Source organism: Bubalus kerabau, chromosome 10 (assembly GCF_029407905.1).
Source record: "Bubalus kerabau isolate K-KA32 ecotype Philippines breed swamp buffalo chromosome 10, PCC_UOA_SB_1v2, whole genome shotgun sequence".
Classification (NCBI taxonomy): Eukaryota; Metazoa; Chordata; class Mammalia; order Artiodactyla; family Bovidae; genus Bubalus; species Bubalus kerabau.
The window spans coordinates 90906347-90933541 of record NC_073633.1 but is presented as its reverse complement, the minus strand read 5'-3'; the positions used below and the strand labels follow the sequence as shown (position 1 = coordinate 90933541).

General features: G+C 50.8%; 1 protein-coding gene across 1 annotated transcript in view; it reads left to right on the top strand.

Annotated features, from left to right (window-relative positions):
• Positions 1 to 21176: 21176 nt before the first annotated feature.
• Positions 21177 to 27195, top strand: part of LTBP2 (latent transforming growth factor beta binding protein 2) — a 109591-nt gene continuing 103572 nt past the window's right edge. Inside the window, 2 exon segments of the mRNA XM_055538655.1 lie at positions 21177 to 21507; positions 21510 to 22011. Coding sequence (XP_055394630.1) covers positions 21177 to 21507; positions 21510 to 22011 — 833 coding nt within the window.

The window sequence follows — 27195 nt, the reverse complement described above, 5'->3', positions numbered from 1 at the left end:
GAGAGAGGATACTGGGGGAGCGGATGACTATCAAGACTCAACTCTTCTCATCTGAAAATGCCAAGTAGAGCTGGATCAGTGGTTTCCAAGCTGCTTCTGATAAGCTGTGTGGTTCCTCTAAGATGCCTCGGAGGCTACAAGGCAAGGGGATGAGTGTGTATTGGGGGGCAGGGAATCAGGGCTGGGCTGCTTTTCAGCTGGAGTGGCTCCCCAGTTTCAGTGTCATCACTGAGCTGGCCCATGAGGCCGTGGTGGTCCGGTGCCTACATCCCTTCATCTTCATCTGAGCTACCCTGCTTGCCTGGCTCCGCCACAATGATCTTCTACAACTTCCTCCAACACAAGCATTTTCTTGCCTCTGGGATTTTTCTTGTAATGTGCCTTGTCTGGACCATCTTCCCTCTAGCTCTTTGCTTATTTCCTACTTCTTTGGGGATGCCTTTCCCAATGTCTCTCAACTCTGTGATAGGCCACCTAGCTGCATACACCTTTTTCATAGCTCTACTTCAGCTGTGACTCATTATTGATCTACTCACCCAATTATTTGTTCAATGTCTGCCTCCCCCACTAGACTGTAAACTCAGGAGGTTTGTGAGTGTTGGGTCTGTGCTGCTACTGCCATGTTCCCTAGCACAGCGCCTGGCACACACTAGCCACTCAGTAAGTGTTTGCTGAATGCTGAAATACTGCACAAAGGTTCTTGCTACTTCCTGAAAAAGTTTGAGAAGCACGGACCTACAATCTCTAGGCCCTGTCCAGTGTTGCATTTATATCTTTAAAACTTAGGTGCTGTTACTTTCACCACCAAAACACAATATTTAATGGGCCCTTCCCATTAGAACCTTACCTGGCTTGTTCTTAACTTCCAGGGTACTCAGAAGGGAATGATGTGGACAGTAATGGGAAGAAAAATAAAAGAATCCCAAGAAAGGCAAGGTAAGAGCCCCCCCTCCCCTAAAACCAACACTGGAGAAGCAGGTGGGGTGGGGAGGACTGCCAGGTACAGGACCCAGTATTGAGTCCCAGGGCACACCTGCCCCATGTTCATCAAGCTGCCTGGTGGGGTAAGGATGGGTAGCCGTTCAAGCCATAATGACCACAGCTCTCAGGCCAGCTGTTTGCTTGCCTTTGAATTGGTGGCTGACCCTATGCTGTCCCCAGCCTGTTCCAGGCAGTTGGGGAGACTTCCAAGCATGTCTGTTGCAGGCCAGATGTGTGTCCACTGGCTGTGAATTCTTGCATGGGGAACAGGTGGGTGGTAATGATTCTAGCAGGAGAGCCGAGCGTGACTGGAAGCTAAGGAGACAATTCTATCAAGCTGTCAAGAACAGAAAAACAGCGTTCTTTCTCTGTGCTTGCTTATATGGGGGGATGGAGAAGGAGATGGAATCCAGGGCTGGAGAAAAAGAGCCTTGGCCCCCATGGCAGATTCTGGAGTCTCCTGCAATTTCCCATACCCCACCCCACTCATCTCCCTCCTCTGTAAATCGACATGCCATGTGTAGTGAACATCTGTTGCATGAATATGCCCAGCACTCCTTCTCCTTCCTTGGATAAAGGAAACTCAATTTTCCTTTAGGGAACTCTGCCTTGCCAATTCCAGGCATTCCTGGTGGGGCTGTCAGCCACGGGGACCCTCCCAACCATCCACCTCAAAGGGTGGGCACAGGATCCCAGACACATCCAACAAACTCTCTCCTAGGGAATTTGAATCTGGGATGGAGTCACTACTGACCACAGAAGGCAACTGGCTTAGAGCCACCCTGTAGAGCTGGCTTCTACAGCTGCCCTGGTCCCTGGCTTCCCAGGCCTCGTTGTTGAACACCTCCTTCAGAACCCTTCTCTTTTGACTAAATTCTTTTCCCCCCTTAGGTTTACTGGAGTCAGCCCCTAGAACTTACAGTCAAAGCTGATGTGTAGCCCATATGCTTGTATCCCCTGTTTTCTAGCCTCTCCCCTTCCTCTTGACCCACCAGCAGACCCATTTTCACTTTCCACACCCTGAAAACCTTAGTATTTCCAAACCATTTCTCCTATCCAGGTCTGCTCTCAGGAAAGAGTCTACACCCATCATTACACTTCAGAGTGAATGAAAACATTGTTTTCCTCTTCTAGGGGAAGATGGATTTCCAGCTCTGTGTCTAAATGTTCACTGAGTGCCTTTGTCTCTTGTTTCAGGAATGAGAGGTACTCATGAAGAGGTGGGAGAGACACTTTGGGGACAGAGTGGGCCTTCTCCCAACACTCTGAAATGGGTCCTGGCCACTCCCCACCCCACACACATCACTTGCATACGGTGGGCATGGCTTTCTCCAGCAGTTGCTTACATCTTGGTAACTGCGAAGCTGCTCTGATACTTGTTAAATTTCTTTCCCACTGCAGTTACCTGCTTCAAGCTGTAAGATCTTAATTCAGTGCAACTGAGCACTTAACAGTGTTCAAGACCCTCAACCGTTCGTATCCAGGATACAAACGTGCTTAGTTGATGTTCGCGGTCTTGTTGAGCAGACTCTACCCAACCATGTCTCCTACATGAGCTGAGTGCTGCTAGAGAGCTGAGTCAATTGCCCTGGGACAGCAGAGAGGAGGGTCCTGTCATCTAATCCACCCAACTTTTCTCTCTTGGTTTGTGTATAAATAGGATTCTTTGGTTGCAAGCAACAACAAGGACTCTGACTAATTTATACATTAAAAAAAAAAAAAGAATAGAGTTACCGGAAAGATTTTAGGAGTAAACAGAATAGAAGAACTGAACAGGTAAGTATCGAAAAGGTCAGGAATTCAGGCAGCAACACGGTTCTCATGCCCAGAAACTCCTTTGGAGTATGTCTGTTTGGGGAGCTGAGATTGAGTGTTCCAGTTATAAAGTGTGGATCTCTGGGTCAAATCATGAGAGAGAATATGATTGGCCAGTTTGGGTCATGTGACACATGGCAAGCATTGTGATTGGCTGCCCCATTGGAATGATCTATAGAAGGTGGAAGGACAGTTACCTAAAGGAAAATGGATGCTGATACCAGAATAAGAGAGAAGAGATGCTGGGTAGATGAAATGACAAAGCTCTCCTTAGTCATAAGCTAGAGGGTAATTGATACCTTCTCTGCTGGATCCACTGTTTGACTTGGATTGTTCCCATGACAACCACCAGCTGAGCAAAAGGCTATATAATCAATGAAAATCACTTTGCACAGAGCAGATGCAGTCTCTTCATGTTGCAGGTGGATAAACTGAGGTCTGGAGACAGGAAATGCCTCGACTGTAATTTGCAGCCAGTGCTGAACCAGGAGCACACAGAAAGTCAGCCTGGACCCCTAAGCTTCTGCCTCTGCTAGAAGTTTCCACACCAGCAATGGAGTAGGGGTGAAGGTCCCTGTGGATGCCATTGGGAAGGGTCCTAGGATCCTGTATGGGAAAGGCTAAGGTGGATGCTCCATGAGTATTTGTCCAACTGCCCTGGCCCCACCCTGGTGTTAGGAGGCAGAGTGGGCTCCCCCACTTCTAAATTGCATGCATGCTTAGTCGCTCAGTCGCTTCTGACTCTTTGCGACCCCATGGACTATAGACTGCCAGGCTACTCTATCCATTGGATTTTCCAGGCAAGAATACTGAAGTGGGTTGTCATTTCCTCCTCCAGGGGATCTTCCTGACCTAGGGATCAAACCCGCGTCTCTTGCATCCCCTGCATTGGCAGGTGGATCCTTTACCACTGAGCCACCTGGGAAGCCCATGTCCAGGGTTCAAACAGACATGCCAGTGTCGAGTCCCCCTATCCTGGATCCCTGCAAGATGGATCTGTCTGGGGCTGTGTCCAGCTTCTGGCTTTGGTGGGGCTTTCTGAGCTGGCCTTGGGGTTCCCAAAGCGACCCTTCATCCAGGGCCTCTGGACGGTCCACTGCAGAGAATGCCAGGCTCAGGCCTCTGTCCTGGCCTTGCCCCTCTCTACTCAGCCTCGCCAGGTCCTTGCAGACCCAGACAAGGCTGGTCCCCCTTGGTGTTTACAGTCTGTGAATACTTGTGGCCATTTCTGCCGCCCAGGAGGACTGGGAGGACTCATCCATCCTGACTGCCCTTATTAAGTCAGTCGACCGTCAGATTTGCCTCCGTTCAGCTACAGCTGACGACCGCCCTGGGGCCTCTTCCCTCCCCAGGGTTGGCAGGGTGCCTCTGCAGCCCCTTGGCTCTCTCTCCCCCTCATGCCCCCGCAGCTTGGCATCTTTCTAATCCCCTTTCCCCCAGGAGGTCTCATTTCAGCCTCTCCGATCTGCCTGCACCTCCTAAGTCCCTTCTCCTGGAAGTTCCAGGTTCCAGCTTGAGAATTCAGGGTGTGGAGAGGGGTTGGGCCCTGTGCCCACCCTGCTCGGCCCTCTCCCATCCAGCTGGCATGGGGAGGCCCTTCCCTTTGCTGGCCTTCACATGCTGGGCCATTTCCTCCTGCTTCCAGCTCATTAGCGCAGGTACGCCAGGAGCCAGACCTGTCTCCTGCCCAACCCTCGGCTTAGGGGTCTGCTCCTGCCTGGGCGGTTCCTTCCTGCTCCCCTGCCCCTGGGTTCCCACCCAGTCTGGAGCACTTGGCACTCGGTGTCCAGGCCTCTCCCCTCCCCCACCCCACAGTTTCTCTCTCTGGTTTTCCATGGCCTGGCTCTCTTTCCAGGGTCTGGAAATGGGGAAGCCTTTCTGTGGGGATCCTATGGATCCAGCCCAGTCTTCCTCAGCCAACATGGAAGCAGCGTGAAAGCCCAGGGGCAGGTTTTGTTGGGGTGAACGTAAGAGGTCATGACTCCTAGGGCTGCATGGGACTGCCTCCAGCCATCTAGCCCTTCCATTGTCTTCTGGAAAAAACATTAAACCATCCCAATCCCTTAGCACTTTGGGGCAGTTCTCCTTGTATTTCAGAATGAATAGACTGTGGGCTCTGGGAGGGGACCTGGCATGTAGAAGATGCCCCACAAATATTTTCTGGGCAAATAAATCACCTCTTGAGTGTCTGTTTTGGTGAGCAGGCAGTAACACAGCTTGTCATCTGCTCCAGGGGCTGTTAAGTAGGACTCCTTCCCCTTTGCAATGGAATCAGAGTTCATGCTGGAGTAATGCCAGCGGCTATGGTCATGGTCACCGGCAACGGGGGCCATACAGAAGCTCCATACAGATTTCCAAGTCCTTTGAAAATAAGGCTCTTCTAACTTCTGGGTGCTGGCTTTTTATTTCTATATCATGGTGGCCATTCCTGGTGGGTGACTAGGAGTATCAAACAAAGCCCTGATTAAGAAAGATTCATTCAATTCTTCTTGAGCCCACTCATATGATGGGTTCACTTTCTCCTTCCTGTATTTTACCTCTGGGGGTGTTGGATGACAGTGAGGCAGAGACACAAAGGCAACTGTGGGATTGGCCTTTTGGCACGTTTTAAAATGAGCACTGGTCCTTTCTGGCAGTTCAGCTTATCTCCCCTGGTCTCCCAGGATTACTCAGTTCTCTGAACTAGCTTTGGGGAAACCTGCTGTTGTATGACCACTGACCTCTGAGCACAAGGGAACTCTCAGTGGCTGAAGAACTCTTGGACAACAGCAGTTGGGTGCCTGGGGTTTCAAGAGTCAGAGCCACTTTCCAAAGTGGCTCTTCCCAAAGGTCAACTCTCAGTGTCTGAGATGAGGAGCCCAAGGCCAAGAGTGGAGAGGAGGCCTTGGGCAAAGAGAGGTGATGAAGTCTTCGGAATACCCTGGGTCTTTCAAACATGCTCCTTAGAAGTCTTCCTCTCATGTAGAAATCCTTCCTAAATGCCCATCCAGCCTCTCTCTGAATATTTCCACTGTCAGAGAGCACATCACTCAGCAATGGGATCTGCGCTGTTGTTAAACATCTCTAAAGGTTGCATTTACTGTTGAGTGGAAATCTGTTTCCCGTTTTCCATGTTCCTGTCTCTGGATCTGGAACAATACTGTGAACCCTACTATGATAGATAAGAGTCTCAACCTTCCATTGTATGTGATTTCTCAGTAGTTTTCACTAGAGTTGAACTAACCATGCTTTCCTTCTTTGAATCTTCTCTTCCCTTGGATTCTGTATCACTTCCTCCTTCCACTTTGAATAATCCTTTACTATTTCCCTTGTAGGATTATTCTCTTTCCCCCAACCTAAAAAATACTAAATCTTTAACTCAAAAAATAACATTATTGAGGCATATTTTGTCATCATGTAATTCACCGTGTTTAAGTTTACAATTCAATTGTTTTTTAGTAAATTTACCAAGTTGTACAACCATTACCATTAATCAAGTTTAGAACATTTTTATCTCCCCAGTAAAACCTCTTGTGCTCATTTACAGTTGATATCCTTCCGCCTACTCCCACTCCATCCCTTGAATCTACTGTCTCTATAGCCTTGTGCTTTTCAGATATTTCATATAAATGCAATCATAAAATATATCCTTTGTGACTTTGTGGCTTTGTGGCTTTGTGACTGGCTTCTTTCACTGAGCATAATGTGGTTGAAGTTTATCAATGCAGTAGTTGAAGTTCATCCATATATTGGTAATTCACTTCTGTTTATAGTATTTCTTTGTATGGATATACCAAATTTTGTCTGTCCATTCACCAGTCTGTGGGCATTTAGACAATAGGTAACCTTTGGGTTTTATGAATAATGCTGTTAGGTCTGTTTTATTCATGTGGTTGGGGTAGGGAATGGCAACCCACTCCAGTATTCTTGCCTGAAAAATTCCATGGACAGAGGAGTCTGGCAGGCTATAGTTCATGGGGTCGCAAAGAGTCGGACACGACTGAGCCACTGAGTACATTCATGTGTAAGTCTTTGTGTAAATATATTATAATCCTTAACTCTTCTCACTCCTAAGGTAGTCTCTTCCAAATCTACAATTCTAAAGCCCGCATCCACAGCCTTTTTCTCCTGGGCACACAGTTAGAATACATTTTCCAGCCTTCCTTGTTGTGGTAAGGTACCACCTTGTGATTGAGTTCTAGTCAATGAAATGTGAGCAGAATGATGTTTACTTTTTCCAGACACTACCTTTAGAAAACCTATGCTATCCTCTGCACTTTTCTCTCCTTTCATTTATTGGCTGAATGACAAGGAGGAAGAATCTCCATATTGGTGCTCCATGATGGAAGGATAGCCCTACATGACCATGTGGATTAGAGCCCCACTTCACATGGAATAACAGACTGGTTCCAAATAGGAAAAGGAGTTCGTCAAGGCTGTATATTGTCACACTGTTTATTTAACTTATATGCAGAGTACATCATGAGAAATGCTGGACTGGAAGAAACACAAGCTGGAATCAAGATTGCCGGGAGAAATATCAATAACCTCAGATATGCAGATGACATCACCCTTATGGCAGAAAGTGAAGAGGAACTCAAAAGCCTCTTGATGAAAGTGAAAGTGGAGAGTGAAAAAGTTGGCTTAAAGCTCAACATTCAGAAAACGCAGATCATGGCATCCGGTCCCATCACTTCATGGGAAATAGATGGGGAAACAGTGGAAACAGTGGCAGACTTTATTTTTCTGGGCTCCAAAATCACTGCAGATGGTGACTGCAGCCATGAAATTAAAAGACGCTTACTCTTTGGAAGGAAAGTTATGACCAACCTAGATAGCATATTCAAAAGCAGAGACATTACTTTGCCAACAAAGGTTCGTCTAGTCACGGCTATGGTTTTTCCAGTGGTCATGTATGGATGTGAGAGTTGGACTGTGAAGAAGGCTGAGCACCGAAGAATTGATGCTTTTGAACTGTGGTGTTGGAGAAGACTCTTGAGAGTCCCTTGGACTGCAAGGAGATCCAACCAGTCCATTCTGAAGGAGATCAGCCCTGGGATTTCTTTGGAAGGACTGATGCTAAAGCTGAAACTCCAGTACTTTGGCCACCTCATGCGATGAGTTGACTCATTGGAAAAGACTCTGATGCTTGGAGGGATTGGGGGCAGGAGGAGAAGGGGACGACAGAGGATGAGATGGCTGGATGGCATCGCTGACTTGATGGACATGAGTCTGAGTGAACTCCGGGAGTTGGTGATGGACAGGGAGGCCTGGCGTGCTGCAATTCATGGGGTCGCAAAGAGTCGGACATGACTGAGCGACTGATCTGATCTGATCACATGAATAAAAATAAACTTACTCTTCTGAGATTGTTTGTTATTGCAGTTAACCCGTTATGACTAATGCAAACAGAGAACAACTGAATCCCTCTCTTACCTGACAATCCTGCAACAGTTGAAGGTTGCCAGACTCTTCAACAAGATTTCTCTTCTCCAGTTTCTCAACTTTTCCTTCTAGGTTATTTTTATCTTCATTCAGGTCATCCTCTCCTAGATACATTTCAGGGCTGTAATAAGCCATTTAAGACATGGCAGAAGAATTAAGTACAAAACTGCCATTGTGTTATAATAGTTTGGAGTACACTGATACTCTTCCTGTACTGAGCCCTGGATTCTACCCAAGACGGCACTTGACCTTTTAGAAGTTTACATTGTTGGTTTATTTCAAACCAGTGGTAAACTAGGATATTCCTTTTCAACGGTCTCTGCCCATCTCCACCCGACCTCACCCCCCAAATAAAGTCATTTCACATGAACTGCTACTGAAACATCTCTGTTGTTCTCTAATTACTGCTTTTTTTGGACTAAGATGCAAGACTTTTTCACTTATCTCTATTAAATCTCAACTTATCTGTATCAGTATAAATCTTGCTTCTATCCTCCAGTTTTATCGTTTATTCTTCCAGTTCTTGTCACGTGATAATTTGATAAAAATGCTTTTTCTGACTTCATCCAAATTGTGAGAGGTCTCGTACAGGTCCCAGGCCTGTCTCATGTGCTACTGTAGAGCTCAAGGACCTCCCGTTCATTCTTCAATGTGGGGAATTATCGTTTCCCATATAACTGCCTTACTGGAGGCTCCATATTTTCCCCAACCTATCCACATTGAATAACTCTTGAATTTCATTTGACTATCATTCAGAAACCTGGCGAAATTTCTCTGATCAGGAACCTCATTGAAAAAGGAAATGGATTAGACTCTGATGTGGTTTAATTTTTGCAAACTTGACTCCGGTAACCATCACTGCGCTTCTTTCTCCCCGTCCTTTCCACCTGAGACTCGTCCTGTCTTACAGACCCTGCTCAGATAGAATCCTCTCTGGGAACTTCCCTGACCAACTGTCCCATATTTCCAGCCTGGGGTGCTTTGTCCTGGGTTCAATTGCTCTCTGAGATGATCGCAATCACAGCACTTACCATGATAGGTGTTTCTGCCTTTCCTACTACACTGGAAGCTCCTTGAGGATGGGGACTAAGCTTTATTCTTCTTGGTGATGCTGAGGCCTGACAAACAGGTGCTCAATAAAGGATGGCTGAAATGCACGGGGCACTCCCCAGCTATCTGCTTGTTATCAAACACATATGGCTTATCTCACTTTGGGGCAAAGCTATGAGGGAGACTGCAGGGTGGATGGGCTTGGATATATAGATTATGACACAGGCATATGATACAAGTTTAGCAACATGAGTTTGTGGGATTATAGGAAGGATCTGAGGCCAAGGAAGAGTAAGACTGAGGGACAGAAGCCCAACTTGGGGGCTGAGTCTCCAGGGGCCCAGAGAAAGCAGGGAATCAGACAGTAGAGGTACCTGATGAAAGGGCTGGCAAAATGGGACCCAGTCAGGTTGGTGGGTCATGGCATCAGAAGGCTGGGGACCAGGCTTCACCAGTTTTATAAGGGAGGAGCCATGTGGAGGGACAGACTAGTTGGAAGCAGGGCTGGGGACTGATTTTAAGCACAGCAAATTCACTGGCTTTATATAGACTGGTGATAATTTGGGATGACGTTGGATAGGTTGAAGGAGATTAAGAGCATGCCACTTCCTCCCCACACAAATGACTCCTTGCAATTGACCAGAAGGCATCTGTTTCAGAATTCCAGATAAATATTCTGTCCCCTTCAGGGCCACCCGGTGGTTTAGATGTGGGGAACACGTCTAGGCACGCCATTCATCGACCCCAGCCTTCCCCTCCAGCTTCATCTCCTACCTTTACTCCATTCCTATCCAAACTCCAGCCACCTAAGCTACTTGTAACTCCCTTCAATAGCTCAGGTTTTGTCTTCTATCCATGACTTTCCCTATGAAGTGCTTCTTTTGGGCATGTATGCCCAAAAATTTCACCCCGCTCCTATATGGTGAAATCATCCTTAGCCTTCAAGATTCAGGTCATGGGGTGGGAGGTGGGAGGAAGGTTCAGGAGGGAAGGGACATATGTATACCTACAGCTGATTCATGTTGATGTATGGCAGACACCAACACAATATTGTAAAGCAATTATCCTTCAATTAAAAATAAATAAATGTAAAAAATAGATTTAAGTCAAAGTCAGGGCTCTCTGAGAAATACTCCTGAGCCAACCCCAACTGCCTGGTCAGTGGTTTTTCTACAGTGTCCCCACCAGACTGGTAATTCCCATCTCACAGGCAATGAGGATGCCTACCCACCTCCAGTGCCTTACACAGTGCCTGGCATATACTAGGTGCTCAAAAAATGTCTGTGGAATGGGTGGGGGGCGCTCATGATGCCAGCCAAGTAGGCTAAGCATTAGAAAGTAGGCAGGAGGCAGCTCAGGCAGCAAAAAGAATTCCAGGTCCCACCAAATAGTACGCCTGAGAATGTCAGTATACATCGTTTTTTTGGTTTTTTTTTTTTTGAAGTATTTATTTGGCTTCACCAGATTTTAGTTGCAGCACCCAGGATCTTTTAGTTGCAGTGTACAAACTCTTAGCTGTGGCATGTGGGATCTAGTTCCCTGACCAGGGATCGAACCCGGGCCCCCTGCATTGAGAGTGCAGAGTGTTAGCCATTGGACCACCGGAGAAGTCCCCTCAGTACACATCCCAAGACTGAAGTTGCAGGTGGCAGAATGCAGCAGCTAAATAGGTGTGTGTGTGTGTGTGTGTGTGTGTGTGTGTGTGTGTATGAGAGAGTGAGCAAAGAGAGGGGCAGAGAGGGAGGCAAGTCCCCTGTGGAGCAACGGCTCATCAGAAGAGGGGACTGTTTCCCCTCACTCATCACGGACGTGTCAATGTTTCTTCCTGCCATCTGGAAGAAGGGAGATGCTGACAGATTATCTCCCATACGCCTTTCTGGCCCCCAGTCCCGTTCCTCCCCACCAGCGGCTTTGGCACGTGCACCTACCCTGTCAGAGATGTTCCCAGGCCCAGAGGCCCCGCTGCTGACATGTACAGCCATTCTTGGCTTCCCTGGCCCAGACGGCCAAAAGGCTCCCAGCTTCTTGGGGGAGTTGAAAGAGAAAGGGTTGAGAGGCCTGGGAGTCAGGAGACCCTGGTTCAAGTGCTGGCGCTGCCAGTAGCCAGTCATGTGACCTTGGACAAAGCTCTCTCCTGCTTTGGGTCTCAGTTTCTTCAACCGTAATTGAAGGAATCAGCTGGCTGATTTCTCGGGGAGGGCCCCTCCAGGGTTCACATTCTGTGGATCCTACCGCTTTTGGATCCACGCCCATCGCTTGTCTGTCTGCTCCTCAAATCAAACTCTTAGTGTTGACAGGGAATTTGAGTTCATCCAATAAAACCCTCTCTATCATACATGAGGAAACTGAATCTGGGAAGGGCCAAGGGCAGAACAGGGAGACACTGGGGGCAGAGGCAGGATGAGAATCAGAGTCTGTGCTCTCTGCTGTGACCTGACTTTTTCCTTTCAGGACTGCCTTGTTCCCAGGCTGCCCAGAACAGGTTGATGCCAGGCACGGAAGAGCCTTGGTCTTTTTCAGGCAGTCAGCTCAAGGCAGCTGCTTTCTGAGCCTGTCCCAGAGGCCCACCACCCTGGATCAAAGCCAGGTCTAGAGACCTGAGCATCGGCCCTCTCTGGGTTACTGACCCCGGGCAAATCACTACATCTCTTTGGCTTTATTGTTCTATGGTTATATGGACCCCTTTGGACTGTGAGCTCTCAGAAACGAGGACTTACCTGCTGTTTTAAGCCCAGGGCTTAACTTTCAAAGTCAAGTTGCTTAGTTCAGATTTTCAAGACAGAATCTTGTATGTCCAGTAACAACCCAGTGTATGCATTCAAATCAGACCACAAAAGTCTTAGGTCACTGATCAGCCAAGGAAAAGGCTGCCCCTGGGTCGCTTGTTCACCCCTGATCCAATCAGCTGTGGCCTGGAGGGCTGTGTTGGCGAACACAGTTGCTCTATCTAGAAGTGAAGCTGCTCGGTCATGTGCAACCCTTTGCGATTCTGTGGACTATAGCTTATCAGGCTCCTCCGTCGTCCATGGAATTTTCCAGGCAAGAGTACTGGAATGGGTTGCCATTTCCTTCTCTAGCTGATCTTCCCAACCTGGGGATGGAACCTGGGTCTCCCACGTTGCAGGTAGATGCTTTACCCTCTGAGCCATCAGGGAAGCCCAATGCTCCATCTAGGGGTGGCACTTTAAAGGACTTCTACTCCAATCTCCTGTTGGTGAGGAAACTGGCTCAGAGAGGCTGTCACTTTAGGGAAGGACACACAACTGGTGAACGATGGTGCTGCGGAGTGGTACTTCAAAGCCCCATGTGCTTTCCACTGCTCCTGACGGATAGCAAAGAGGGCAGAGTGAGATCCAGGGGTTCAGCTGAGGGAGTGAGCTTTTTCTGGACTTGGCAATGGTGTTCTGGGAAGGCTTCTTGAAAGAAGTGGGAGTTTTGAGATGGGCGTTAAAGGACAGGCAGGCAAGGGGTGAGAAGAACATGCCAGGTGAAGAAAATGGCCTGAGCTGAGGAACTGGGGTAAAGGGATGTGGGTGGGAAAGTGAGAGAGTTCTGAGTGGGACTGTGTTGAGTACTGGCAGACAAGAGGGGAAGGGGTATGAAACCCACTTGTGTGGAGGGCCCGGTAAAAAGTTTGAGCTGGATTTATGAGGTACTGGGGAGCCACTCACTGAAGATTGTTGAGCAGGTTTTTGGCCTCATCGGACCTGTGCAGCCAGAAAGAAAATACGTATGATTAGTTGTTTACACGTCTGCTTCTCCCTCACTGTTTTTTTTGGACAGAGATGGGGAGGAGTGGAGTGGAGCCCAGGAGGTGCTGGTGGCACCCGCTATCTTCAGGCCAGGACCTGAGGAGGAGTGAGAAGACAGTGAGTGGTGGCCTGGGCTTCACGACTGGAGGTGGAGGGTGAGGAGGAGTGGGAGGAGCCGGAGACGCCTCCCCTTCCTCCCTTGGCCATCAGCCTCCTCCTGCCTGAGGTCTGGTCTGGTGAGGCAGAGCACAGAGCATGCCTCTGCTGTCTGTGTGAGTTCCTGAGGAGTGAGATCTTTAATTTTTGTCTGCTGAGTCCCAGTGGGCGAGGGGCCAGCCTGTGTTACAACCTCCCAGAGGCCTCTGGGCCAAGGCACTCAGACCAAAGTGGACGGAAACAAGGAATGAGTCATGCAGACCGGCTGGGGCCCACTGGGATCTGGCTGCCCCTCCTCCGACCCCCCCAGCCTGGTGTCTGTACCCTGTCCTGGGGAGTTTAGGAGTCCAGGCCTGTCCCTAAGGGCTTGGGGTCCTAGAGAGAGGGTGGCAGGGGGGTGGGGCACCAGGGAAAACCTCATTGAGTATCTCGATCCTCAACATATAATCCAGAGGCAAAAGGGTATCTGAAGATGGTGGCAGAAGCTGTCATCCTTCTTTCTTTGTCTTGATGATGAACAAGTGAGCTGCTATAGACTTATTCTGGGAAAGACCCCACAGCAGCCCCTGTCCTCTGTCCGCCCAAGCTCCTATCCCTTGGGGTGTGACAGATGTCACTGTGCCCATCAGGAAACCAAGGTGGGGACAGGCTGGGAGACGCCGGCAACCTCTAAGGGCAGTTGCTTCCTGCTCAGCTTGCCTTCAAGTTCCTGCCCACCAGTCTGGAATCCAGGGCAGGGATGCGTTGTCCTTCAGCCCACAGGGATTCTCCCTGGGGATTTGAAGAAGATATACAGTGTGTGATCTATCCCTACCTGAACAACCCCCTGGCCCCCAGGAGAGTACTGAGGCCCCTGAGGTCTTACTGTTGTTCAGTCACTAAGTCGTGTCTGACTCTTTTCAACCTCATGGTCTGCAGCACACCAGGCTTCCCGGTCCCTCACTGTCTCTCAGAGTTTGCTCAAATTCAGGTCCATAATTCAGTGATGCCATCCAACTGTCTCATCTTCTCGTCATCCCCTTTTCCTCCCACCCTCAATCTTTCCCAGCATCAGGGTCTTTTCCAATGAGTTGGCTCTTCCCACCAGGTGGCCAAAGTATTGGAGCTTTAGTTTCAGCATCAGTTCTTCCAGGGAATATTCAGGGTTGATTTCCTTTACAGTTGACTGGTGGTCTTACTAGGGGGGAATTAAAAGGAGGATTTCCAGGCTGCTCACATCGTTTCATTCTCAGGTCTTCAGAGACTCTGCTTGGAGAGAAGTTATGCTTCAGCCTTCCAGGAGTTCTAGAGCAGAGGTACCCAACCCCTGGATCTCAGACTGGTACAGCCCACAGCCTGTTAGGAACCAGACCACATGGCAGGTGATCTGGAGGTGAGTAACAGGTGAGTGAGTGAAGCTTCATCTGTTGCTCCCCATGGCTCCCCACTGGTCACATTACTGCCTGAATCAGGCACCCCCTCCCAGCCCCTAGTCCATAGGTTGGGGACTGCTGTTCTAGAGGATTCCACTCCAGATAAATAGGAAATGTGGTCTGAACTTCAGCTAAATGCACAAAGCTTTCAGATCAGCCCACCCTTGTATCAGGGATTGGAAATGAAGGGAAATGGAGTGAACTCAGTTATTTTGAAGAGCTGCCCATTTCACATCATCGCAGGACATCCTGGAGCGAGTGCAGTGTGCTGTAGTGGAAACAGCATGGACTTTGGAGCCGGTCAGACGTTTTAGTTAAATCCTGGCTCGACTCTTGGCGGTATGACCTTGAGCGAGAGACTTCATCCCTCTGGGCTTGTGAAATGGGAGTTGCAATGCCTACCTCACTGGGCCATGTTGAGGCTCTGTGTCACTTCTCTTTTCTGAAGAGAAAAGCTGGGATGAGCCTTACTTAGCAATGGAAAACGACTTGATGTAGGGCAAGCTTATTTCCTTCCTTCTCCTTGGTGAGGAGGAATTGGATGTACCGAACCTCACCATGGTGACTTTGGTCTGCCCTTGGCCTAAAATAGACCCCGAGTTGTAAATAGGCCTGAGAAGGGTGGAATGGGCTTGATGGGGACCAGCTCGTGACAGCGACTTCATGTGACCATCAGCCCACACCCTTGTCCCCCACCACACCACAAACAGCTGTGAATGTTTCCGGTTCACAGAGAACTTCGATCGCCGGAGATGTGATTCCAGAGAACTGGTCCTCTGGAAGCTGGCATCTGTATAATATTCACCAGGAAAACCAGGAGGGACTCCTTGTGTAGCCACGTACTAGCTTTGTGATTCATTTTACCTCTCTGAGCCTGCATTTCCTCATCTGTTACATTAGGAAGTAACAGTACTTATTACCAGGATTAAAGGAGAAGGACTGGAAAACACTTAGCACAGTGCCTGGTACTTTTTAAGCACTCCAGAAATATCAGCTGGCAAAGGAAGGAGCAGTAATTGACTGCCTCCCATCCCAGGGTAGATAGGGCTGGTTATCTACTTTGCCCTGAAGGTGGGGATGGCAAGAAATGCAGCATTATCTCTATTTTCAGATGGGAAAATAGAAGCCAAGCATAGCTGAGCCCTGAGCTCACCGAAGGCAGAAACATTCACGTGCGCCCGGAGCGGGGACAGCTCTGGCAGACCAGAGCAGGGTGGTTATGAGTACTGGGAGGGGAGCCAGGTCATGGTGTCTGAAGTGGTATGGCCTTGGCAGCCCCTGTGGGCCTTGGAGGCCTCACGCAGGAGAGAGCTGGGGCCTTTGCATGCAGCCTCCACCTTCCAGACTGGAGGCCGAGGCTGCACAGTGCTGGGTTGCAGCTGTCCAGTCTCTGGACAAAGGCATCCGAGCCCAAGAGCTGCTCCCATCTGGAAGGCCGGGGGCCCAATCAACCTTACTTCAGCTGTTCCGCCCACTGATTAACCAGGAAATGTGTTATTTGTTCTGAGCAGGGGAACAAGCTCTCCTAGAGAGAGGAATTCAGGACTGGAGGTCCAGTCACTTCCAAGGAAGAAAAATCCCTGGAATTCTGTCGGGAGTCTGGGTCTCAGCCAAGGGAACAGAAATTCGGTCCTCGTTTTTGGTCTTTATTTACCAAATTAGTTCAGGTTCTGGTAGCTCTCTGGCTGCCAGCATTATTCCAACAAGAAGACACGGGGCAGCAATTCAGTTGCGCCGGTGACTAGCAGACTGCCATCACCCTTTGTGGCGCACGTGTGCCAGCAAACCTCTCCCCACTGGACTCTTTTTATTGACCCCTTTGGACTCTCTCTGCAGGGCTTCCCAGAGATGATTCCTTTCCCCAGACCCAAGAGATGGGTTAGTAGCCTTAGCATTGTTTTGTGCCTCTTTAGGGAGGAAGTGGGAATCAGGGATAAGGAAGCAGCACCCGGTTAGTCAGAGACCTTGCTGGAAACAGCTCCCCTTCTTTCACTGAACAGGGACGGTAGAAGACAGAAAATTCTGCTACCTCCACATCCCCTGGGAACTTAGTGGTAGGCTAGCTGGCAGGGAAGAGGCTGGGGGTGTGTGCAGTGGAGGGTCTTAGGTGGGCACTGCTGCAGAAATGACTGGGAAAAGTATCAGTCATTTCAGTAGTCAGGAGGACTCCTGAGGCTCAAACCCAGGGAGAAGGCAAGACGGTGCTGTCTTAAAAGCTTGAACTCGGGTGGTTGATAACCAAGATTGCAACCCTTCCTCTGCTACTTATCAGCTCTGTGATCGTGGGCAAGTCAGTACCTATTCCCAGCCTCAGTTTCCTCCTTTGCGTACCTGGAAATGACAACACCTCCATTCTTTTCTTCAATGAGTCAATTTATATGCATGCTTAGCACATTAATTTTGGCAGCTTCAAAAAGGAAAAACAAAGAAAAAACTCAACCATTTATGGGACTGGAGATTCTGAAGAGCTGTATCCACAGATTCCAGCAGTTACAAGGAAAGAGAGTGATGGGCAGTCAGTGGGAGGCAGGACAGGGGGATGGCGCTGGGATGGGGGAGTAGGAGATGCCAGTCTTTACAGCAGACTAGCCTGGCTGTGGGCCCCCAGGAGAACAAGGTGGGAATTTCCAAGGACCACTTGTCCTCACCAAGGAGTGGGAGGGGCGCCTAGTGGTGAGTGAAGTGTCTGCGCGAGGGTTTTGGCTGAGGCGGAGCAGCGAGAGGCTGAATGGGCGGCAGACTTCCAGAAGTGCAGACAGAGGAGACGGAGCAGTAATAATGGCTTGGACACATGGGAGGAAAAAATAGCTCAGGGACGAAGCGGGATGCCAAGGTTTCTGGCCTTGGGAGGCTCACGGGGACTTGAGGTGAGCACTGAGGGATGAAGAAGAGAGATCCTAAAGGAACTGGGCAGGTCGTGAGGTGAGGAAAGGAAGCCAGAGCTAAAGAACTGGGTGGATGATGGGGTAAGGAGAGGGAAGTGTGGAGCTGAGGCTTTCCCGTAGCTGCAAAGGAGCAGAGTCTCAGTGAGACAGTGGTGCTTTCTGGGAAGTGAGATGGCATTCATCCCAACACGCAAGTGCAGAATTCAAGGAGATCCTAAGGGCCAACCCTGCAGGCAGCAAGCACATGGACTTGGACCAGGAACCACCACCAGGAACTCAGCTATTCTCTCTGAAAATGGGTATAATGATACCAGCCCGCCCTTCTTGACGGGATTCTTCTGTGGTTCATTCAGTTAACCATCCACTGAACATGTAATTCCTGTCTGTCTATGAGAGGCAAGCCCTGTTCTAGGTTCCAAGGAAACAGTGGTGAGCCAGGCAGGCAAGGTATCTATTCCTTTAGAGCTATCACTGTGGCTTGGGAAGTCAGACCTACTTCCATAGGTTGTTGAACAGGACTTTTTTCTGTGGTCTTCAAACTTCTGCTGAAGCTGCAAAGGCTGGAACAATAAGATTAAATACTCTCACATGCCAAAGAGAAGTATTAGGCATCTTAGTAAAGGCAGAACCAGTTCAATAACTATCAGGACATAGCCCTGGATGTGCTGTGTGTTTAGTCACTCAGTCATGTCCAACTCTTTGCGACCCCACGGACTTTAGCCCACAAGGCTCCTCTGTCCATGGCATTTCCCAGGCAAGAATACTGGAGTGGGTTGCCATTTACTTCTGTACATCCTCGGATTCCAGTCTATAAATAAAAAGGGATTGAAGAAAGTCACTAAATCAGAGAACAGTTGCGTTGGTAAGCAGGGCTGAGATTTCCCCTGAGGGTACTCCCCAAGCTGACCAAGTGAGGAAAACCAGTCACAAAGATTTGGGGGCCTCCAAAGAAGCAGAAACTAGCTTGACTCCCCATAACTCTGCCTCTACTGATGCTAGCTGAGGTGCTAGAAGTTGCAAGCACCCCAATGCACCAAAGCACAGCAAGAAAGTTCTTGGGCGAACTCAGCCTATGTCTTCAGGAATTGGGGATGCACATAAAGGAAGTAAATTGTGTGCATCCCTTATCTAGAGAATTCTGCCTGTGGAGCCTGGCTGGAGTGGCTCTTGTAGCAGGATGAGATGCAGCCAACTCAGCACTGGTTTGTTGGCAGGGACAGGAAAGTCCCGTGGCAGATAGGAGACACAGGGAAGTTGTCCAGAGAGTGCTTTTTCTATGGTAGTGCAGGGCAGAGATCCTGCAGAGAGCTTCCAAAGAACCCACAAATGTGCCCATGAACAAGCCAGAGAGCTGGGCACCTGCTAGCTAAGGGCACCTGTCACGTAGAACTTCACCACTTTTCCTCTAACACCTCTCCCCCAACCCTGACACTTGGAGGAGCCACTGCAGAAAAGGAAGGTCAAAAAATCAGACCACACCCCACACTCCCCAGTACAGGATCTTGAGCCAGGGGACAGGCCCGTGGCAGGAGAGGAGGGGTATTAAATTGGATACAAGATTGATTAAATTGGATGAGGTTTTGATTTGGACAGGACCAGACATTTTAGTGCCTGAAAAATTGGTCTTAATTATAGAAACTGTTTTTGTGACTGGTGAGGATGGGCAGCCAAGGACTCTGCTTGAGATGTCATTAAGGGTGGAGAAGAGAAATTCACCACAGTATGAATTGTGGCAGTGAGGGGAGAAAAACAGAGCTGCATCCTGCTTGTCCCTCTTCAAGTTCAGCCCATTCAATAAATCAATTATTTAGGCAAACAAATAAATAATTTCAACTAGTCTAGAGCAATGAAGGTGAAACAGGGTGATGTATGAGAAAGCGATGACTTGGGAGGTGGTTGGGAAGATACCATGGAGAAGGAAATGGCTACCCACTCCCGTATTCTTGTCTGGAGAATTCCATGGACAGAGGAGCCTGGCGGGCTACAGTCCATGTGGCTGCAAAGAGTTGGATAGGACTGAGCGACTAACACTTCCACTTTTCAATTCACTGGGAGTGGGAGGGCTGCTGCTCTTAGGTTAGGGCGTCAGGGATGGCTGCTCCAGGAGGTGATGTTTGAGCTGAGAGGTGAAATGGTAAGGAGCTCATCCTGTAAAACATCTTGGAGTTGAGTGTTTCCGGGAGAGTAAAAGTGGACATTAACTTAGTCTGCTCAAGAAGCAGAGAGGAGACCAACATAGCTGCAGTGTGGTGAGGTCTCCAGGCCAAGGTGAGATACATCAGGGGGAGGGGGGCAGTCATGCAGGGATTTGGAGGCCAGGGTCAAGAGTTGAGGTTTATTTTCAACATTAGATATGTACTGGGTCTGTCCTTTGTGTGGGGTGGGATGTTATAAACCAGTGTCTTCCTGCCTGTTGGGTCTCTGCCTCTCAAGAAGCAGTGTGCTGTGTGTGTGCTCAGCCACCCAGTCGTATCTGACTTCTGGCGACCCTATGGACTGTAGCCGGCCAGGTTCCTCTGTCCATGGGATTCTCCAGGCAAGAATACTGGAGTGGGTTGCCATGCCCGCCTCCAGGGCATCTTGCCAACCTAGGGATCAAACCCAGGTCTTCCTCCCTTCAGGCAGATTCTTTACCATCTGAGCCACCAGGGAAAGCCCTAAGAAGCAGTAGGCTGCAGAAATGCAGGGGGTGGGAGCAGGGATGGTTGCCAGGCCTTTAGACTTTAGGGCAGGGGACCACGGGGGTGAGTGAGGAGCTGATGGCCGAGGGGTACTAAGATGGGTGGCCATTGGCATTCTAGCACCCCTGCCCTCTCCCTGCGAACGCAGAAGATGGGAGCACACACTGCATCAGTCAGAAGCAATCCTGAGGGAGGGAGAGGTGGAATGGGAGGCTAAGAGATGGGATCTGAACTCCAGGCTGCAGGACTAGATTTCATTCACCTCTCGCTCACACGCTGTCTCCTTAAGTGACCTTGTTCCAGATCCTCCATGTTTATTCCTCGGTGAAAAAAAAGGAGGACACCTCTTGCGGGATCCGCCGCCATCACCGCTTCGGGCTTGTAGGCTCGACCCTGACGCAGCAGGAAGGGGATTAAGATCAAGGAGCGAGGGCAGCCGGCAGCGGCAGGTCTGGACAAGCCGCAGGACAGCCAAGGACGCGGCCAGGTCCACCAGAGGGCGCCCGCCTCCAGACGACCCTCCCGCGAGCTCTCCCCGCGTCTCGCCGCGGCGGAGACAGGCGAGCTGCCCCGCGCTGCCCCGGCTCCAGCCGCAGCCCCGGGCCGAAGCCCCCAGTGGCTCGGGCGGGAAGCGAAGGGTCCGGAGCCCGTCCTTAGGGTCCGATCTGGCATGCCGTTCTTGGTACCTCTCCCGACCTCCTTCAGACCTTCGAGGCTGCAGCCTTAGTCTTCCAACCATGGAGTTTGTCCTTGAGGTCAGGGGCGGGAGATCAGTTCTGGACAGGTCAGCAGTTCAGCTTGCCCAGGACAGCAGAAAGGTGGCTCGGGTGCCCCTGTCCCGACAGTTGTCATCTCGCCTGCCAGCCCTCGCTCGGGTCGGCCCTGCGCCGCCCCCAGCTCCTCACGGGTTAACCCCCCTTGCCGCCCGCTCGCTTCCCGGTGCCAAAGTGGGTGTTGCTGGAATTCCTCTCTCTCCCTCTCCGTAATAAGGGGGCTGAACTGTCCCTCCGAGGAGGGGGCATGGTGTGGATAAAAGAGACGAAAAATCAGGGGGAGGTTTCCAAAAATAAAACCCTCCAGTTCTCCTTCCGAAGGCTACAGCGACCGGGAGAAGGCGCGAAGGTGCAACAGCGGTGCGCGCCCAGCTGGAGACGCAGCGCGGCCTCCAGGCTCGGTGCGCGCAGCCCCCGGCCGCTCCTGCCGCCTGGCTCCGGCTCCAGGGAGAGCCTAACCCGCAGTCTGACTCGGGGCCCCCTAGACGGGAAGAGGCGGGCCACCGGCAGGGGACCGGAGCGCAGCCAGCGGGCGACTGGCGCACCGACTGTGAGCCCCAGGGGCCGTTCCCCGCGCGCGTGCAGCTCCCCAGGCGCCCCGGCGCCATGAGGCCCGCAACCACCGCCCGCTGCCCTGGGCGCGTCCCGCGGAACCCCTGGAGGAGCTTCTGGCCGCTCACCCTGGCTCTCTTCGTGGGCATGGGTCAGGCTCAGAGGGACCCGGTGGGAAGATACGAGCCGGCTGGAAGAGACGCGAGTCGGCTGCGGCGCCCCGGGGGCAGCCCCGTAGCTGCTACAGCCAAGGTGTACAGTCTGTTCCGGGAGCAAGATGCGCCCGTCCGGGGTTCGCCGCCCGCGGAGCTGGTCCAGCCTAGCTGGGGGAGCCCCAGGAGGTCCACCGAGGTGGAAGCCAGGAGGCCGCCCCGCGCGCAGCAGCCTCGGCGAGTCCAGCCACCTGCGCAGACTTGGAGAAGCCGACCCTCGGGCCAGCAGCAGTCCGCACCCCGGGCCCGGGCCGCGCCGGCTCTCCCGCGTCTCGGGACGGTGCAGCGGCCGCGGGCTGCGCGAGGGCGCCTTACGGGGTGAGCGCTGGAGAGGGAAGGGTGGGGGCTTGAGGGAGCGAGGGTCGGTCTCCCGAACACTCGTTCATGGAGGGATGGGAATGTGTAGACGAGAGGACAGGGCGGGGGCTCTGCCTGTCTCCCCTCTGTCCTCAATACTGCGGGAAACAGACCGAGGTCCCCAAGCTGGGGCTCGGTCTGACCCGCTTTCAAAAAGTAGAGAGGAAAGAGAAACACCGTCCACACCCTTTTGTACCAGCTCTCGCCCAGATCCGACATTAAATCCTTTCCCAAGGCGGCAGTGCATTCGCCCGCGCTCCTCCCGTCTGCCTTAACCGATGTCTGCTGACGCCCGCTGCCCGCAGCGGTGCGGGGATCCGAAGGGGATCGCGGAGAGGGCATCGGAGTGGGTGTTCCAGGCGCTTGAGAACCGGGAGAAGCTGAGCGGCCTTAGTGCGCGGTGGGTGGACGATGTCGGGGGTGGGGGTGGGGGCTCCAGAGCGCGAGGGCTGATGCATCTCCAGGAACGAGGCTTCGACGCCTGCCATGGGAACAAAGCTGTGTGTTGGGGCACAGGCCGGCCTGGGTCCGCGGATGGCTGGACGAGGAAATGGGCGTGGACTCGGGGGCACTTTGGGCAGGAAACCTGTCCGCGGGTGTGGCTGTGACACCGTGGGACCATGGCGGAGTGGGTCTGTGTGTGCGCCTGTGCAGCTAGGTGTCAGCACGACTTTGCCCGACTAGGTCTCCCCTCAACCCTGCCATTTAGTCTCTCCCCCAGCACCCCGCTCCCGATGCAACACCCGCTGCCTGCCGAGGGCGCCCTCGCGGCGTAGGGGACGCTCCCCAGCCATCCCTACCCCCAGATGAGGATTCTCACGGCTGCGGGGCGCTGGGCCTGGCCGGAGTGGGACAAGTGTCTACAGAATGGAGGGCGGGCGACCCCGGGCACTACGGGTGCCCGGTATGGGGCACCATCGGGGAGGCTGAGAAGGAACCTGGCGGCCCTTCTGGGCCTGGGCCCGATTTGCCAGTTGGGTTCAGTCCCCCGGAGCATAGCATGAAGGGCGCTGCATCCCCAGGGCTACTCCTGAGGCTCTTCTTACTGCCTCTCCACTCCCTGTTTTCTTTGGCTGCAGCACTTTTCAGCAGGATTCTCTCTCTTCATTCAAATCTCTGTTTAGAGAGGCCCCACCCTCTCTCTTCACCCTGCTTTATGTTTCTTCATAGCACTAATTCCCATCTGACATATTATGTTTCTGCTTTTATGGTCTGGTCTCCCAGGGCACACTAATGTCAGCTCTAGGAAAAGAGAGGCTTTGTATTCTGCATTGCTGGGTCACCAATGCCTAGAACAGTGCTCGAGTTTAGTTGCAGCTTGCTAAGTACCTGTTGAATGGGTGAAGGAATGTCTCACTGTCCGTGCAAGGCCTGGCTTAAGGCAGATGCAGAGGAGACCTGGGCACTGTCAAGTAGCTTACACAGAGGATCAGTCAGCGAGCGGCAATGTCTGTGCAAGTGAACACGTGCTTCCTAAGAGCAAGTGTGCCAAGCTAGGGACAGGGGATGCGGCCCGAGACAAAGACATTGTTCCTGCCAGGAGAGCAGCTCAATTACTTCAAGTCAAATTGGAGAAATGAACACATATGCACCGGCCAACATGCTTTCTAGTACCAGAAGCTTCCTGTTAAATCATAAAGGAAAGGATGATTGGGGCTGAGGCACTCAGAGGAAAAAGAAGCCCTGTGAGCTCCAGCCCCTGGGGTTCATGTGGGGAAGAAGGTGGGGGTAGCAGGAGTAGGACCCTGAGATGTCGCACTGCCCGAGGACAGGGGCTCTTTTTTTTTTTTTTTTTTTACTGTGGGCAGTGGCTTAAGGACAGGTCTATACCTTGGTGTCGGGGAGCCACAGGGCTGAGGCTGGAGGCATAGATTTGGGCCAGATCATGGAGAGAGCTTACCCTGTCAGCATTCTGGTGGGAGTTGAGGGGAGGAGGAATAGTGGAGTGGGGGTGGGAGGGTGAACTATTAGCAGCTGTGAAAGGAGGTGGTGATGAGCAAAGCAGACTGTTACCAGGATACGGCTGCTAGATGTGCACAGGTGTGTAAGTACCTGGGCTGGATGCCACCCACAAGCACCTGCCAAACACAGGTGCACACATCACCCAGCACATGCTGGGTTTGACTCCTCCCCCAGGTTATTTTCTGCAGCTTTGATAAAGGGTGGGTTCCTCAGGCACTCCAGCTAGCCAGGGAGGGACTGAGTGGCAATCGTCCATCGACTTCTTCTCCCTAAGTCCATTCTGACTAATGGCTTATGGCCAGGCTGACCTCTCTGGCAATTGCCTTGAGAATTGCTCAGGGCCAACCAGGTGGTGCTAGAATTAAAGAACCTGCCTGCCAGTGCAGGAGGCACCAGAGACATGGTTTTGATCCTTGGGTCGGGAAGATCCCCTGGAGGAGGGCACCTTGGAGAATCCCAGTATTCTTGCCTGGAGAATTCCATGGACAGAGGAGCCTTGTGGGCTACAGTCAGTCCATGGGGTAGAATGGACTGAAGGGACTAAGCTTGCATGCATGCAAGGACTAAGTGCCACCTGCTGGTAAACCTTGGAATTGCATCACTACTACTGGGGATTCTTCATTCATTCAACAAGTATTTGGAAGGTCTCCGTATGCCAGGCACTCTGCTGGACCATGGGGATACAGCAGTGGCCAAGACAGCCTCTGTCTTCGTGGAGCTTGCCATGTAGTGGGGATTTATTGCACACAATGAAGATTTTAAGTGTGTGCCAGGCATAGCGCTAGGTGTCTGGGACACAGCGTAACCAAAGCAGAAACAATTCCTGCATTATTGAAATTTACAGTCCACACGGGAGTTTTTAAGCCATTGTTTTCCAGTATTCAGTGTTTATTAAGCTTAGCCTCACAGCATACCACTTTCATAATATTTTCCTCTTTTTTTTCTTGTTCTATTATTTTCTTTAAATTTATAAACTGTTAAAAATAACAGGATTTTGTGTTTTATTTATTTTCAAGTGTTTTATATTATGAAGTATTATACAAGCCTATAAACCTACAAAAAGTATTGGAAATAATACAACTAACAATCCAATTTTTTCAAACTTTAATATTTTGGCATAGTTTGCTTCTGATTTTTTTTAGTTGAAATATCTTCTGCAAGTTTGTCTCCCCTCTCCCCCGATGTTAACCACTACCTTGAATTTGCTAATGATGCCAACCTATGTTTTTATACCATTTATATGGATGCTGCAGATGTGTGCATCCATAGCTTATATAACATTGTTTTGCATATTTTTGGTAAGTGATACCATGCTGCATTATTCTTCTACAATTTGCTTTCTCCTCATTAGATTTTTGAGATTTAACTAAGTTAATATAATCAGCCCAAGTTTATTCATTTTAATTGTTGGATATTATGCCATTGTCTGAATATACCACAGTTTGTTTATCCATCCTTCTGTTTTTGGACAGTTAGATGAGTTACATATTTTGGTATTACAAACAGTGCGTGACTCATTTTTCTAAATAAATAAATCCATTTGCAAGGACACTTTGTATCACTATCCTAAGTTGAAGATGGTACCACTTGTCATAAAGAGAAGGTAACTGTAGGAAAATTGAAATGAAAAGAAAATGTTCTCCAAGTCTAGTCAGATACCATTATCATAGGAAGTTCAACCCTGTGGTGTGTTCTCCCTATTGGAAAGGGAGATTGGCAAGTGTTGGGGGGAGAGGACTTGGCACAAAAACCCAACCTCGGACAGAGATTTTTCCTCACTGATCTAATCAGACTAGAAACATCGCTAAAAATGGAATCACTTTCTCCCTGTGTGATTCAGCATTGCTGCAAGTTCTGAGTATGGAAACCTCAAATCCCCTTTTCTACCCTCAGTGTTGTTCATTCACCTTTTTGGGAAACACTGGATCCAGTAAAACAAAGAGGTATTAAAGGTGCACCACATGCCAGGCCCTGTGTTAGACTTTAGGGGCACAAACAGGAATAAGAAAGACCCCTTAAAGTACTTGACACATACACCAGCAGCCTGAGACGATCAGTACCACATGGTGTGGAGGCTGGAGAACAGGGAAGGCTGGGTAGACGTCAGGGGAGGGTCTACCTGAAAGAGGTGATGTTTGATCTGGAGCGTGCCAAGGATTTCAGTCGGCAAAGAAGAAAGGGAAGGCCATCTAGGCAGAGAGAGCAGCTTAAGCAAAGGCGTCAAACGGTGCCCAAGTGTAGTCCAGCAAGGGGACAGCAAACTTTGTGTCATGGCTTTGGTTGTGGGTGGCCATGGAGATAAGGGAGGGGTGATGGGGCAGTTAGACTCTATAGGCAGGTGGGGTCGGGTTGGCTTTGTAGAGGCCAGTGGAGGGCCTGGCGGCGGCTGTAACAAAGGACCAGTATGACCAGATTTGTTCCAGGTGGAACAGCAGCTGTCCTAGGCTGTTAGCCAGATGTGTTCCCAGGGGTTGGGCAGTGATGCTGGATATCGGGCTAATGTTTGCGGAGCAGTGCCGCCCCGAAGGCTGGGCTTATAAAAATCTCTGAGCGGTATCTTCCAGAGAGCCAGAACCCCTGAGTCATCTGCCCCAGCTAGTCAGTCTCATCTGCTCTCTCCAGCTAACTGGAGCCCACTGAACAGTCATCTCCCATCAGGCACCTCCCGGAGCTTGCACCCAAGACTCTGGCTGGTCTCCTAGATCTCTCTGGAAGGCCCTGTTAGCTGAGCGTGGCTCCTTTGCTTAGCAACTTTGATCCTGACCAGTTCTCCTGGTGGCCCTGGCGGCCTAGAAGGCTCTACCCTGGGCAGGCAGGGCAGGCCGAGCCACTGCCCTCCTACAGTCAGCTCTGTGGCCATCTTGAGGGCATCTAGGGTGACAGGCTCAGGGGGCCTCCTGGAGCCGGGCTCCACGCCACGACCTCTCGGCCGGGCAGCTTCATCGGTCTGTGCTCTCTGGGCTCCCCCGGACGCTAGACTTTAGAAAACTCCCAGGGCTTGCTGCCTGTTTTTCCTCTCAAAGACCTCCCAGGCCTCTCAGAGGCCTTGTCACCACCACCAGGGATAATGACTTACAAATGGGTGGGTCGTTCCCCCTCCCACTGGGGCACACAACTCAGAAGCTGTGGGTAGGAGGGCCAGCCCTTTCTGCAGAACCCAGTGACTGACTGAGATCCTGGTGG